This window comes from Gigantopelta aegis, chromosome 10 (assembly GCF_016097555.1).
Source record: "Gigantopelta aegis isolate Gae_Host chromosome 10, Gae_host_genome, whole genome shotgun sequence".
In the NCBI taxonomy this organism is placed as follows: Eukaryota; Metazoa; Mollusca; class Gastropoda; order Neomphalida; family Peltospiridae; genus Gigantopelta; species Gigantopelta aegis.
Genome location: NC_054708.1, coordinates 88,924,752 through 88,940,728, shown reverse-complemented (window position 1 = coordinate 88,940,728; position 15,977 = coordinate 88,924,752). Strand labels below are relative to the sequence as shown.

The following is a 15,977-nucleotide window of genomic DNA, read 5'->3' as shown; positions in this document are numbered from 1 at the left end:
TATTGAGTGCATCGTTAAATAAAACATTTCTTTCTCTTTTTTTCAGGTGGCTCGCTTATCACAAGGTAAAGCATGTTATGATGGATTGGCAGAAATGTTTAAAACACCATCACCTAAAAAGATGGAAACTCCAAAATGGCGTGGTAGCACGAAGAAACAACGGGCGAGTCCATCTGTATCAACTCATAGACCGAGCATGGATGCCACACCACATTCTCTGTATGCTGACATTCCAGACACCCCAAATGGACCAGGGGAGATGTTCGTGTCTCCACTCTCATCAAACAGGAAGATGAAGGAGCCGAACAAGACACCCAGTTTCATTGGTGTGAAGAATCTGTACCAAGGTGCTAAGACGGGGAACAAAACACCCAGTTTCATTGGCGTAAAGAATTTGTACAAAAAGGTGGGGACAAATTCTGACATCAATGTGACAGGCATGAAAAGGATTTTTGCAACACCCAAGACAAAATCTGCTGCCAAGGATGTTAGTTACGAAGGTGTGAAACGGCTAATGGCGTCCCCTCGAGTGAAGAAAGCCCCTGGTACTCCGTCTGGGTTGGAGGATATCTTCAAAACACCAACTGCTGTCTCGTTGAAGAAAGAACAGCAGAAAACAAAAACACCAAGGTAATACTCTTCAACAACATTGGTAAATAATTTGATTTATAAGATTCTTAGTGCCTGTCATAGGATTTAGTCCTTGAGGTAATACTCTTCAAAAACATTGGTAAATAATTTGATTTATGAGATTCTTAGTGCATGTCATAGGATTTAGTCCTTGAGGTAATACTCTTCAACAACATTGGTAAATAATTTGATTTATATGAGATTCTTAGTGCATGTCATAGGATTTAGTCCTTGAGGTAATACTCTTCAAAAACATTGGTAAATAATTTGATTTATATGAGATTCTTAGTGCATGTCATAGGATGTAGTCCTTGAGGTAATACTCTTCAAAAACATTGGTAAATAATTTGATTTATATGAGATTCTTAGTGCATGTCATAAGGTGTCCTTCACAAAAAAAAAAAACCAAAAACATTATAATATTCTTTAAAAACACCAGCAAATAATTAGAAAATATGCAATTTTTACAGCATAATAAGCAGTGCTTTGCAATTTGTTATGTTTCAAATGTGTTCAGAAATTATATCATAAGATTTTTCAGACATGGAGGCGTGGATGGCTAAATGTCGCTGAAATTATAGTTTATGTTTATGTATTTATTGTAATATTTTATAGGAAACGACAAACGGAACAGTCCACTGAATTGTCAGTGACAAAGAAAAGCAAAATTGGTGTAACATGTGGTAAGAGTACTTGTATAAAATGTAACAACTTGTCACTTACTGCATAGGTTTTATATTGGCCTCGTTCAAGCATGTCACTAAAAGCTTGAGAGATTTTGTCAAATAACCCTTTTATTCATACACGTGAGAAAGAATCCAAATTTTTCAAATATCCACTAGCAATGGGATGTGATTTTCAAAGTCCACTAGTCATGGGATCAGTGATTTCCAAAGTCCAATAGCCATGGGATCAGTGATTTTCAAAGTCCACTAGTCATGGGATCAGTGATTTCCAAAGTCCAATAGCCATGGGATCAGTGATTTTCAAAGTGCACTAGCCATGGGATCAGTGATTTTCAAAGTGCACTAGCCATGGGATCAGTGATTTCCAAAGTGCAATAGCCATGGGATCAATGATTTTCAAAGTGCACTAGCCATGGGATCAATGATTTTCAAAGTGCACTAGCCGTGGTTAAAAATCAATTACCCCTACTTCTGATACATGTACTGTACATTTGTACTTTTAATAACACTAAAATTTAAACAGATTTTTTTTATGGCCAATATGCCTTATAACCACTATACTAATCATTAATTAATATTTAATTTGTAATATGTGTATTTGTTCCCAATAAATTATTATATTTTACTTGGTGTAAAATAGCTATGCACCGAATAAAAAACTTAAAAAAATTAAGCAAACTTAATATATATATGTTCTGCAAAATTGGAGGTTACTAATATACATTATTTAATTCTCCCAAATGTCATTGGATAACCTTCTTTTTGTGTGTGTGTGTGTAGGTAAATAAAATGCAAGGTACCATGGTTTTATTTGTACCACCTGAGTAGATTGATAATATACTCTTCAAAAAAAGCAGGGATCAGTGATTTTTCATAAGTGATTTTCAAAAAAAGTAGGGGAACTCTAATAGGAATTTACAATTGCCAAAATTGTAAGGTATATTAGCTGTTGGGGAATGGTTATATTATAATTGTGAATTAATTGGGAAAACATTACAACCGCAGGGGACAATATTTCAAAATCTTAGGTAACCGGAAGTCAGTTCATGTAAGTTTTACTTAGGTAACCGATTATTAGGTTACGTGAATATAGTTCTCTTAACCGATGAGTTAGGCCTAAAACACTTGAACAATAGTTTCCGGTACAGTGTCGGTAAAATCATGAAACCGAAATTTTGTTTCCCATAATTATTATATTGAGTCCACCTATTCAATGAAAATAATATATACTATACTTTAGATTGGGATTGTTGTGTTAACCGAACATTGTCAGTGTTCTGGTTCAGGTAAACCCGAATCAAGAGTTCAAACACACGCTCAAACAAACACGTTACAAATTGGAACCAAAATCACTGGCACTAATTATTTGTAGTGTATCTCTTAAATATAGAGGTCAATTAACTTGACGTCACGCATGTACTTGAATACTGTAGGTGACAGTCGAAGAGGCCCCACTATTTCCTGTGGTTTCCTTATTCAAGGAAATGACATAGGCCTAAACTATTATTTTTATTTAACTGTCAAAATGACAACAGCATTTGTATAATGGAGAGGACATGTCGAAAATCAACTTTAAAAAGTGTCTGCACGGATTGTTGCGACAATTTAAATTAATGGTATTTAAAATGAGTTCCCATGACTAGTTTTCACGGAACCAAAAAAGTCTTTCCCGTGAAATTTGAAATCCTATGGCCTAACAGATCAATTGAATCCTGAAATACCCCATTTACTTTAAAATGAAGTACATGCTATATTGGAATACTTAGCTGATGTATTTATTTGTAATTGCAGCCATATCCGAAGCCACTGTTTTAATGAGCCCTGTCATAAGATCTGTGAAGAAAACAAGAGGTCGTAAGGCTCAAAGTCCAAAGGCTGAACAAGCAACACCAAGAGGGCGCAAAGCAAGCACCAGAGTTAAAGACGTCCATGAATCTCCCGTGAAACTAACGGAGGCTGCCGTGTCGAGAGGACGCAGAGGAAAAACGGCTCACACTGAGCTGAAGGGCAAAAAAACTGTTGTGAAGATGACAACACCAAAAATCCAGCGCACAAGGAAAGGTAAACCCTTGTCAAGGGACCGCACTTCACCAATGAAAGTAAAGACACCAGAGAAGAAAGCTAGTACCCGGAAAGGAAAAACAGTTAAAGCTGTATCAGACATTCCTGTAGATGGGGGAAGTGCCTGCGAAGAGATGGAGAAAGTAATGAAACGACGTGTTCGGAGGGGGGAGGCAACTCTTGGTGCTCCATCTCCTGTGACTAAGCTACCTTCAAAACACCCAGCTCCCATGGCCCAGGTATCTGTGGCTAAACCTGCCTCACCGGAGAAGAAGGCCGCAACACCTAGAGGACGGGCGAGAAGAGGCCAGGCTCACACTTCGCCATTAAAGAAACTCACAACCCCGAAACGCTCGCGAGGACGGGACCGCGTAACACCCATCAACGTGAGCCCTGCAGGCAAATCAATTTTCTCACCAGAAAAGAAAGTTGCCACACCAAAACGACATACTAGAAGAGGAAAAATAGCAGATGTTAAAGTAGCGGAAGAGGAAATGTCACCAAAGCCAGTTGGTAAGAGAAGTAAAGTGTCTGTTAAGAAATCTTCTGGAGTGAAAGCCAGGAAAACTCCAGTGAAGAATCTGTCAAAGAACAAGTCAACTATTAAGGAATCTGCTGTAGTACAGGATGCACCTATTGTGGAAAGGTCTCCTAAAGTGAAAGCAGCAACTCCAAAAGAATGTATTACAAGAGGTAAAGTGGGTAGAAAGACTCCAGAGAAGGCTGAAAAAATACCTGTCATCAAAACAGCCACCCCAAAGAGCAGGAGAGGTAAAACAACTGTTGCGAAGGTTGAGAAAACAGATATTGGTGTACAGGCAAAATGCAGTCAGAAACGAGAACAAGGCAGTGACAAAGCATCGCCTGTGAAAACGAGAACCAAGAGAGTTGTGGCTGTCAAGAGTCCTGCTGCTAAAACGCCAGTTAAAAATGTGAAAAGACCAGCAGACACTCCACTAGAAGAGGTAACTCCTAAGAAGAGCAAAACGAGAGGACACACAAAGCTGAAAACTCCACTGAAATCAAACTCAAGGAAGAGTCCTAAACGAAAAGCTCTGCTTTCTATAACTCCCATCAAAATAGTAGCTGATGCTAAACAGAGTGGTAAAGATGTGGGAAAACCAACGAGGGGCAATCGTAGTGCTAAATCACAGTCCCCTGTTAAAAAACAGGTCAGTCCGGTTAAAAAGACTTCTGTAAAACAAGTGTCAAAAACAAACAAGTCGAAGAAAGTTGCCACTCCAGCAAAGAGAGTAACTCGAAGTAGGCGATAAATAGAACATTTTTCAAACAACAACTTGAACCACTAAGGAACAGAATAATTTGGAATAAAAGTGCTCTTCGCATTGTTAAACAAATTCAAAACTTTACATTGTTTACAAGCAATATATATTAGAATCTGGATTCTACATTGACTAAATATAAGACTGTAAACCTTGGAATGAACACTGTGGGTTTGACTGAGACCCCAGTATATTTATTTAGATGACACTTTCATCATTTTTAGGGCAATTCATCAAAATGAGCTGAAGACCTATGACAGACGACGACTGACGGAAAAGACAATTTCATTTGACGAATTGCTATTAAATGATTGACATTGTATCTAACAGGTAGTTTTAGGTTTCATATCAGACACATTTGGTGCATTTTCTCAATGTATGTTTATCGTGTAATGTGCATTTTGTTTTGGGAATCATCCAGGATCGTAGCTATTCATTCATACTTGTTTTCATAATGAGGGTTTCGTTTTCTTTTTTCTTTTTAAAATCCACCAGTTAAAACAAAACATATTTACGTTTTATTGTATTTATACATTGTTATTTTCTAATGACAAATTGTATTTTTAAAAGAGGAAATGGTTGTCTCCCCAGCAGTGTAATTAGTGTTGTAGCCACTGCATGTAGACTGGTACTGGTTCGTCACCTAGCTAAACAAGTACCAGTACAGCAGCTGGGCTTGCTAAACAGTGGCTTTAATATCGGCAAGCAGCATCATGCTTATATTTGAATTTCACAAATTGATGTGCATGATAAAATTGGTATGCATACAATTTGACAACATTATGTAATGTGTTGTATTTCTCTTTTTTAGATGACCATAACAATTGTACATGTGTGTGTATTGTTTTTACATGGGTCTATTGTAAATACACTGTATTTTATTCAGTGGTCCTGTTATGAATTGGAACTTGTAAAACATTGTTCATTTAGGTTTTTTAAACTTTTCTCAGAACATAATGTATTCACTTTGTTGTTTCATCCATGGTAAAGTTTTCATTGTTGCAGTGTAGACTTGTGGTATTTATCTCTGCAGTAGTTGGATCACTCGAGGGTGGAAACTCTGATGATGTTGGGCAGTGACATTAGGAACATTTCTTCAGCAATTGTCATCACATGAATAAGAAGGCAGTGAAATATCTCTCCCCCTCATCCCACCCTGAATGCAGCATTAGAGAAGCAGTATTGTACTAATAAACAATGATCTTAACTTTGTTTTTGACACAATTTAACTGTTAATAAACTCATGTATTAGAAATATATTCAGCATACTTCACTGGCAGCATTTTGGTGATGGACATGTATTCAAAAAGCTAGTTTATTCAAAATTGATTGATTATGGAACATCTCTCTCTCTCTCTCTCTCTCTCTCTCTCTCTCTCTCTCTCTCTCTCTCTCTCTCAATACCCTAATACTAGAATTTAAAATGGCAGCAAATGATGTTTAATATGGCACTGACTCATATTTTTAGTTAAATTTTGTCAGATTCATTGCAATTTTATAAAAACTAAATTTTAGTCAATGTTGTTGAAGGTGAAGAATGTTTTATTATCAATTAAAACTTTAATATGTCATTAATTTTTAATAGTCATAGTTTTTAAATACTTTTTAGTTTTAGAAAATACATTATTAGCATTTTGACTATGTATAGGCAGCAAGACCGTTATAGAGTGATCTTTACTGCAGGAATAGGAGTACTTGATTGTATTATTTGATCTCAAAATTCTCTTTTCACTGACATTTTGAGGGTAAAACATTTGTATTAGGTTTCTCTTTTTTTCTCTATACCCCCAAATGCTTTTTTTATTTATTAATATGTAGGTGAAAAGAATTGAGAAAAAAAAGTGGCCGACCAACCTGACCCAATTGTTTCAGTCCCTTACCGGTCTAATCAGAGGGGACTTCCTTTTGTTTCCGTCTGTCCGCACTTTGTGATTTTTCGCAATGAAATTATGTGTATAGCCTTATGTACAGTTACAAATAAAGTTTGATGATGATTTACACATTTGTGACAGAATTATGGCCCCATGAACTTAGGAGATATGAAAATTTGTCGGGCCCGGTAGGGGACATGTATTGCTTAAGCAGTGATCTTAAAATGATAGTTTGGGGTGGGATTTTTTTTTTTTTTTTTTTTTTTTCACGTTTATGGAAACAGTTGTTGTTGTTGTTGGGGGGGGGGGGTATTAAAAATAAGTTCAAATGTTTTGAGATTTGAAGATGAACTTGGTATTGTAGAATGTAATGTTTTATGAGATTGACCTACATGTTAATGTTATGGCATAATTATATTTTTTTCAAGAGTTGATTTCAAGACACCCCTACTCATTTTTATTTATTTAAAAAAAAAAAAAAATGTAATTGAATGTGTATTTGTCATTTTGTATATACTTAAATACTTTTGTAGGTTGTTGTTTTGTGTCTTGGTATGAACAACTACACGTACTGTATATGTCACCTCATATGGACAGTATTTCTTCTATTCAGAAGGAATGTCAGAAAAGGTTCATCGATACTCTTTGATTTTTGGCATTCCACGGGTTTCACTTTGTTCACAGGTGTGCCTACACATCACTTCCAAGGACTAGGATAAAAAAAAAAAATTGAATTTTGCCCAACATTAAATGACAAAAAGTTTGTGTTTCTCTTTACCAAGTAAGCAAAATCACCTGTTGATCAAATGCCACTTGTCTTGTTGGATTAGTATTTTATTACCTTATCTATGTATTGTTGAAATACTTTGTGTGTTTATGTAAATAAGTTGCATGTACACATATTTGTATGTAGCCATTTGTGAATGTAATCTTTGTAACAAACACTGATAGTAAACTAACTTAGCTGCATTAAAAAGACTATATTGTACCCATCTCACTGATAATAATATTGTTGGTAGGAAATGTAGAATTAAGTTTTTTTTTTTTTTTTTTGTGGTGGTAATACATGAGGTTTTAGCAAGGGTGTTCTTTGGAGGGGTCGACTTTGTAATTTACTTACTCGGGTACCGTTGTGTTCACGTTGTCTTAAACATTTATTTTATTACTTTTAACTATTCATTTTTGACTAAAATTAAAACAAATACAAATTTGACAGGAATGTAAGCAAAAAGGCCTAATGAAATGATATGGGATTCTGTTGTCTTCAGAAAAAAATGTAAAAGTTTGTGACTGAACTCAACAAACATACATATTATTTAATTTTCATTTAAAGTGTTTTGTATGAGCTCATTGTGTTTAATGTCTACTTTTTATATTTATTTATAACAAAAGCTCAATTTACAGTGCTATCTGCAGTACTGTGTTCTTGTAATATGGTGGAGATTTTTTTTAAATGATACAAAATGTACTTTTAGATCAATAATTGCTCTATGTTATAGCACTATTTTTAGACAGACTGACCTGTTATAACCACCATTAGATTTGGCTTATACTATAACAATAAATCAACTTCAGAACGCTTCTTCTTCTTCTTGTATAGTTAAAGATTGTTTCAAAATTACTTGGTCCTTACAATGTATGGCAGATCTGTAAACGTTGTGCTTGAAATAGCATCTAACATCTATACGATTGTATTTAACAACAGGGCGGGACGTAACCCAATGATAGTTCTGACTTGATGCACAGTTGGTCGGAGATTGTATTTAACAACAGGGCGGGACGTAACCCAATGATAGTTCTGACTTGATGCACAGTTGGTCGGAGATTGTATTTAACAACAGGGCGGGACGTAACCCAATGATAGTTCTGACTTGATGCACAGTCGGTCGGAGATTGTATTTAACAACAGGGCGGGACGTAACCCAATGATAGTTCTGACTTGATGCACAGTTGGTCGGAGATTGATTTCCGTCATTGAGGCCCATTGGGCTGTTTCTTGTTCCAACCAATGCACCACGACTGGTGTATCAAAGGATGTGGTAAGTGCTATCGTGTCTTGGATGGTTGATATACCGACCTCGGCAGCGTCGTGGTTAGGCCATCAGTCTACAGGCTGGTAGGTACTTGGTTCGGATCCCAGTCGAGGTATGGGATTTTTAATCCAGATACAGACTCCAAACCCTGAGAGTGCTCAGCAAGGCTCAATGGGTAGGTGTAAACCACTTGCACCGACCAGTGATCCATAACTGGTTCAACAAAGGCTGTGGGAAGTGCAAATAAAAGATCCCTTGCTGCCTGTCGTAAGAGTAGCCTATGTGGCGACAGCGGGTTTCCTCTAAAAAACGGTGTCAATGACCATATGTTTGACGTCCAATAGGTGATAGATAAAAAATCAATGTGCTCTAGTGGTGTCGTTAGATAAAACAAACTACTTTGGATGGTTGATATAAAAATATATAGAGGATATTTCATGTTTTTTGTCAAATATGATTTATATCTCGAGTGAAGTTTGCAATTATATCTCACAAGTTGCGCTTGTGCCACGAGTGATATGATTGCTAACCACTTATTTCACCGATATTTTAAGATATTTCACTAAATGTTATATAATAAAATTTACTATTAATGGAACAATACAGCATATTTCCCAATCTAATTAAAATTAGCTCCACTATTACATGTGGATCTAACAGCAGCTCATTGGAACTCATGTCCATTTGACCTTTCATTCGACCAATCAAAACCTTACTTGCAAAATCATGCCAGTGATTTGAAAACATTCAGGATTATGTCGAGGGTATACGAAATATGCCTGATATTTTTAGAATTTGTATGCTCCCGAATAACCCTATATAATGTGAAGTGTGATATTTAAATTATTTATAGATGAAATATCTGGACATGGGAGTCCACACAATGCTGTTAGATCTACTGGTAGACCAGTAGAGATAATTTTAATCATATTGCATATTTCCTCTAAGACTCAAAATTAGCAAATGTTTGATACCCAATAATAAATAAATAAATGTGCTCGAGTGGTATTGAACAAAATAAACCGTAACTGTTTAACCCCACCACTAGAGCACATTTAATTAATCATTGGCTATTGGAGGTATGTTTCCCACAGACAGAACAGCACATACCCCCAGTCTCTGATATATCGGTGCACTGGTTGGGAAAAGACGAAATCCTAATTATATAAATGGGTCAATCGTACAACCCAAACACCTCGGGTGAGCTCTCCACCAACCCAGCTAAATATCGCCCCCCTTTTCACATGTAGTCGTAGAATTGGTTTCTCACAATATAATAACATGTTAGGCATTCCACAAAATGACAACTTTCAAATGTTGCAGATACTTTTGTGTTACCAAATAAAAGGGTGTTTAGAATCCATTTCTGAGTAGCCCTTGAAGATACTAACTGGGCAGCAATGGTCTCCAAGTCGCTTCAACTTTTCGACTGCACGTCTCGCGGCGTCTGAGGATTGTTCCCATGATAGGTCTTGTTAAACAACAAATTCTTTGCCATAACTCAAATCTGCAATGTCAAATTGTAATGGATGGTATTATTCCACCAAAGTGTGTTGATAATTGCTTCAAGATTGTGTGAACCTAGTTGACCAGATTACTATTTTAATATCGTCGGTGAGAGATTGTGCACAAGATAAAGTATACGTCCGCCAACCCTTCCTTCCTCTACACGGCTGACCTGTGACGTCGTACACGCATTTGCATATTAATGAGGCTTCTGTCGTGCCAAGAGCTGAGACCCCTAAACTACTAATTTTACCCGCCTTCAATAATTATTCATATTTGAAAAGAAATATTCTCAACTTATTTTGAACAGTATATTATGGCTACATTTTAAATACCAATTAATGCCGAGTATGGTTCTGTTTGCTCAATGTACATCTTGTACAAACCGATGCCCAGTGACTGGAAGTTTGAAAGGCTGTGTTCGATGTCCCAAGGTAAAGTGCATATAAAATACCTTTACCACGTTGTTGTAGGGGTAATGTATGTGATGAGTTCGTCGTTAAATAAAACATTTCTTTCTTTCTATGTGATGGAAGTGAGTTTATTCCGTCGAGTGTAATACGTTAGACACTAAATAGCCGTAGTTTAAAATGTGCTACGGTGTAAATAAGCAATTATTCCTGTCCGGTTGAATGAGACTAAAAGTGATATCCTGGCCTAGGTCTTGTGGACGGAGAAGCGCGAGCAACGAGGAATGAGACTAAAAGTGATATCCTGGCCTAGGTCTTATGGACGGAGAAGTGCGAGCAACGAGGATATCCTGGCCTAGGTCTTATGGACGGAGAAGCGCGAGCAACGAGGAATGAGACTAAAAGTGATATCCTGGCCTAGTCTTATGGACGGAGAAGCGCGAGCAACGAGGAATGAGACTAAACGTGATATCCTGGCCTAGGTCTTATGGACGGAGAAGCGCAAGCAACGAGGAATGCGGGAAGAGTAAAACAAAAAGATTTCCTTTATCTTTGTTTATTTCTTTACGGACGCTTTACCACTGGGCTACGTCCCGCCCCTTTGTAAAGAGGCGGGACGTAGCCCAGTGGTAAAACGTCCGCTCGATGCGCGATCGGTCTGGGATCGATCTCCGTCGGTGGACCCATTGGGCTATTTCTCGTTCTAGCCAGTGCACCACGACTGTATATCAAAGGCCGTGGTATGTACTACCCTGTCTGTGGGATGGTGCATATAAAAGATCCCTTGCTGCTAATCGAAAAAGAGTAGCCCATGAAGTGGCGACAGCGGGTTTCCTCTCTCAATATATGTGACGCCATATAACCGTAAATAAAATGTTTCGATTGCGTCGTTCAATAAAATAGTTCCTTCCTTCGAACTTTGTTGGACAAGCTTGTCGATTTTCTCAATGTATTTTCGATATTTACAGAGCATTGAACACACGTATATATGGACAATATTTTTTAATACAGCGTGACACCTAAGTTATAGCGTATAACATGTAATGAACCTTGTATTAAATATTAATTCTACAGAATATTGCTTTTAATGTTCACGTGTGTGACGTTTAAGCACCCACAATGAGAGATAATTCGTTGTCCAGGAATATAGGTAATTAAAATCAAAATAAGTTTCACACCAAGCTATATGTAATCAATCAAACAAGTGGTTAAAATATAAGATATTTTAATCACTAAATTTACATTTATAGAAATTACATATGGGAATCAAACAGTCACCAACGCTTTCACATTCAACGATCAAAATTCTTCCGGTGTCGATCCCAATCCCGAATTATACAGTCGCCATTCCCGGTCGATAATTATAATAAACAAAATATTTACAGCGGCGGCTATAAACCGTCAGTCATAGAATATACGTGAACACTCCGCCAGGTTCAGTTATGCCTACGTATTCAAAGTTGTCAGCCACGTGTCGCGGTCTCACACCTGAATGAGTAAACAGTACCTACGCTCTCCTCATATCTCTGTGTAGCATGCACGTGCAGCCAGCTTTCTACCTTCCAGTCACTTACATGTTTCCCGCATGAACTAGAGCTGTCACTTCTGATCCACAATACAGTTTGACATATCTGTTGCAAATTCCTCATAATCGTACACCTTTAAAGGCACAGTATCTGTTATTTGGTAGCTCGTGGGTTTTTTTTGCTACAATACTCAATCACATCACATCACATGTGTAACAGGACTAATTTAATCTAAGACAGAAACATTCCTGCAAACAGAATAACTACCTTAAAAGAAAAAAGAAAATGACAAAACACTGAAATATGCATACCACACTGACTCTAAAACGACAGGGCTCGAACCTAAGAATTTATCACCCACGGCAATTTTTTGAAACAAATGTGGGTGAAAGGTCCCACCGACGGCAATTTTTAGTCTACCCCAAGCACGAAATATACATCGGCTATTTGGTGTCAATCTAAGGAAAATGTATTATTATAAATGAAATCATGGACTAGTTGTATAAGCTCACATTTAACGGAACCTGGCATTTCTGAGACGAATGAATGAATGTTTAATGACACCCCAGCACAAAAATACACATCGGCTATTGGGTCAGAAAATTTAAATGCATGTATATGGAAATAAAATTTATATAATTATGTAAAATCACAGTGTAAAGAGATGTAGGGAAAACTAGGATGACTGCCACTCTCCCAAGACTGGCTTGACAGAATGAAGCTTGTTCGCAACCGCACCAACCCAATCATCTTGCCAAGTGGAGACTAAGTTGCCCAAGTTTTCGGTGAATATCACATGAAATTTGTTCTCGCTGGGTGAAAAGTAGAAAAGGGGGCGGCTGTGCGACCAGTACCCCCGCCCTTAAAACAATCAGAAAAGCCCCCCCCCCCCCCCCCCAATTTAAAATAAAATAAAAGATTCCATTGATATATATCGCAAGTTAATAAAAGTAGTTTTGTTTTTGTAACGGCGGTGTATATATTATTTGACACCAAAGATAAATTATTTTAATGATGAACACTTCCACTTTCGTTGTTTTTATTAGCGGCAATATACCTAACAAAATTAAAAGTTTCTATTGTTTTATTAGGAATTGCTGAACAAACAAATGACATGACAAGACTTTATTTACACTCGGGCCGTTGCACAACGGCATATGAGGAATATATACATACACATTTTGTTATATACACGCGACAGTAAATACATTAATTATATTACATACACAAACACATACACAAACACATACAATCACACATCAATATATTATGTAATAATACCGATATTTAATACATATATACGGGTATGCAAGTACTTATAGACGAATAGATTGTTAAACGTATACATGGTGCAGTATATAATGGTAATATTTTATTAAATGTTTTTGGTTTTGATGGTGTTTGTAGTCCAGGGCGTTTGAATTCATTGGTTGTTTCAAGCATACAAATGGATACTGACATGGGTCACAAATAAGGCTGTTAAAATACTGTTAAATTACGTTACGGTAACTGTCGTAAGTTACTGAAGTTTTTCGTTAGTCGCGTTTCCGTACACACAGCGGCTTGTTTTCTTTGATGTCCAGTGTGCAGACTGATCGATGTTTTTCAGTGTGGAAAAAAACCCCAGTCTTCATTTTGAAATAGCGGAAAAATAAAGCGGGGCGGCCGAACTTGAAATGGGGGGGGGGGGGGGGGGGGGCATAACACGAAAGCGACGCGGCAAACCGCAGTAAGAACGTATATTAAACAACAATACATGATAAGCGCATCACTCGTTCCATCGAGGGGCGGGACGTAGCACAGTGGTAGAACTTTACTGACGGCAGTAATGTTTATCCGGCGGCACAAAAGTCTCCTCGGTGAGGCGCCCGACCGCCCGACCGATCGACGGCGGTTTATATCTCATCGAAGGTAATTGCCGTCGTTGCCGCCATTAAGTTCGGCCCTGAAACGAACATCGTCCATTTGATTAAGCCACAAAAACGCCAAGGAAAATTACATTGTTTGGTGGGTGTAGATAAAACGCGTGTATCGTTATGTGGGCGTACATAGGGGGGGTTCGATGGGTTCGACCGAACCCCCCCCTGAAATCGCTTTTTTTTTATAATTTAATATATCTGACATTGATATCTGACATTATTATATTTACTCAACATAGAAATATATGCCCAATATCTCTGCAATCTATTTTGGAACCCCCCTTTTCAAAATCCTATGTATTGGAACCCCCCTTTTCAAAATCCTATGTACGCCCATGCGTTATGTGAAAAATGTTAGATTGTTATTATTTTAGTAACTGGACTTAGACTATCAAGGAATTACCAAAATACACATATAACATCATGACAGGTAGGTTTCTTCGCGTACCACGGCCAAGTTCCACAAGATCGCCTGACTATACGATTCAAACATTTTAGTCTGAAATAGGGATGTCTGCTCATCCGATTTGTGTGTAGCTTAATGCACGTGCAGGAAGAAAACATCATTCGGAGTTCATTAACAGCGCGCGATATAAGATATAACGTTTAAATTGTAACTATAACAACTTACTTGTTATGCTTTCAATAAATATTAACTATTATTGTCATACTACACAAGTGATATTATAGGAGTGAAATCTAATGAACATTTTGTCAGCACAAACAAGTTTGCTCTGTTTAAAATCACTAGAGCACATTGATTTTTTTAATCATTGGCTATTGGATGTCAAACATTTGGTGATTTTTACATTAGTCTTAGAGAGGAAACCCGCTACATTTTTACATTAGTATCTCGAGTGATCTTTTATATGCACTATACCACAGACAGAATAGCACATACCACGACCTTTGATATACCAGTCGTGGTGCACTGGCTGGAACGAGAAATAGCCCAACAGGCCCATCGACGGGGATCGATCCCAGACGGACTGCGACTCAGGCGAGCGCTTTCCCACTGGGCTGCGTCCGCCCCTCTAAAACACAATTACGTTCAGTTAGAACAAATCTGTCAGTGTACATAACCAAGCTTGGTGTGTTTAGATCTAATACAGTAAGGTGTTTAATGTTTCTGTACTAACCTGGTTTAGATCTAATACAGTACGGTGTTTAATGTTTCTGTACTAACCTGGTTTAGATCTAACACAGCAAGGTGTTTAATGTTTCTGTACCTGGTTTAGATCTAATACAGTAATGTGTTTAATGTTTCTGTACCTGGTTTAGATCTAACACAGCAAGGTGTTTAATGTTTCTGTACCTGGTTTAGATCTAACACAGCAAGGTGTTTAATGTTTCTGTACCTGGTTTTGATCTAACACAGCAAGGTGTTTAATGTTTCTGTACTAACCTGGTTTAGATCTAACACAGCAAGGTGTTTAATGTTTCTGTACCTGGTTTAGATCTAATACAGCAAGGTGTTTAATGTTTCTGTACCTGGTTTAGATCTAACACAGCAAGGTGTTTAATGTTTCTGTACCTGGTTTAGATCTAACACAGCAAGGTGTTTAATGTTTCTGTACCTGGTTTAGATCTAACACAGCAAGGTGTTTAATGTTTCTGTACTAACCTGGTTTAGATCTAATACAGTAAGGTGTTTAATGTTTCTGTACCTGGTTTAGATCTAACACAGCAAGGTGTTTAATGTTTCTGTACCTGGTTTAGATCTAACACAGCAAGGTGTTTAATGTTTCTGTACTAACCTGGTTTAGATCTAATACAGTAAGGTGTTTAATGTTTCTGTACCTGGTTTAGATCTAACACAGCAAGGTGTTTAATGTTTCTGTACCTGGTTTAGATCTAATACAGCAAGGTGTTTAATGTTTCTGTACTAACCTGGTTTAGATCTAACACAGCAAGGTGTTTAATGTTTCTGTACTAACCTGGTTTAGATCTAACACAGCAAGGTGTTTAATGTTTCTGTACCTGGTTTAGATCTAACACAGCAAGGTGTTTAATGTTTCTGTACCTGGTTTAGATCTAACACAGCAAGGTGTT

General features: G+C 37.3%; 1 protein-coding gene across 1 annotated transcript in view; it reads left to right on the top strand.

Annotated features, from left to right (window-relative positions):
• The window catches only part of LOC121382543 (mucin-2-like), a 35,858-nt gene extending 27,745 nt beyond the window's left edge, over window positions 1-8,113 (top strand). The window contains exons 10-12 of the mRNA XM_041511999.1: window positions 47-630; window positions 1,246-1,313; window positions 3,108-8,113. Coding sequence (XP_041367933.1) covers window positions 47-630; window positions 1,246-1,313; window positions 3,108-4,651 — 2,196 coding nt within the window. The 3' untranslated portion in view covers window positions 4,652-8,113. The remainder of the gene's footprint in view (window positions 1-46; window positions 631-1,245; window positions 1,314-3,107) is intronic.
• The last annotated feature ends 7,864 nt before the right edge of the window (window positions 8,114-15,977 follow it).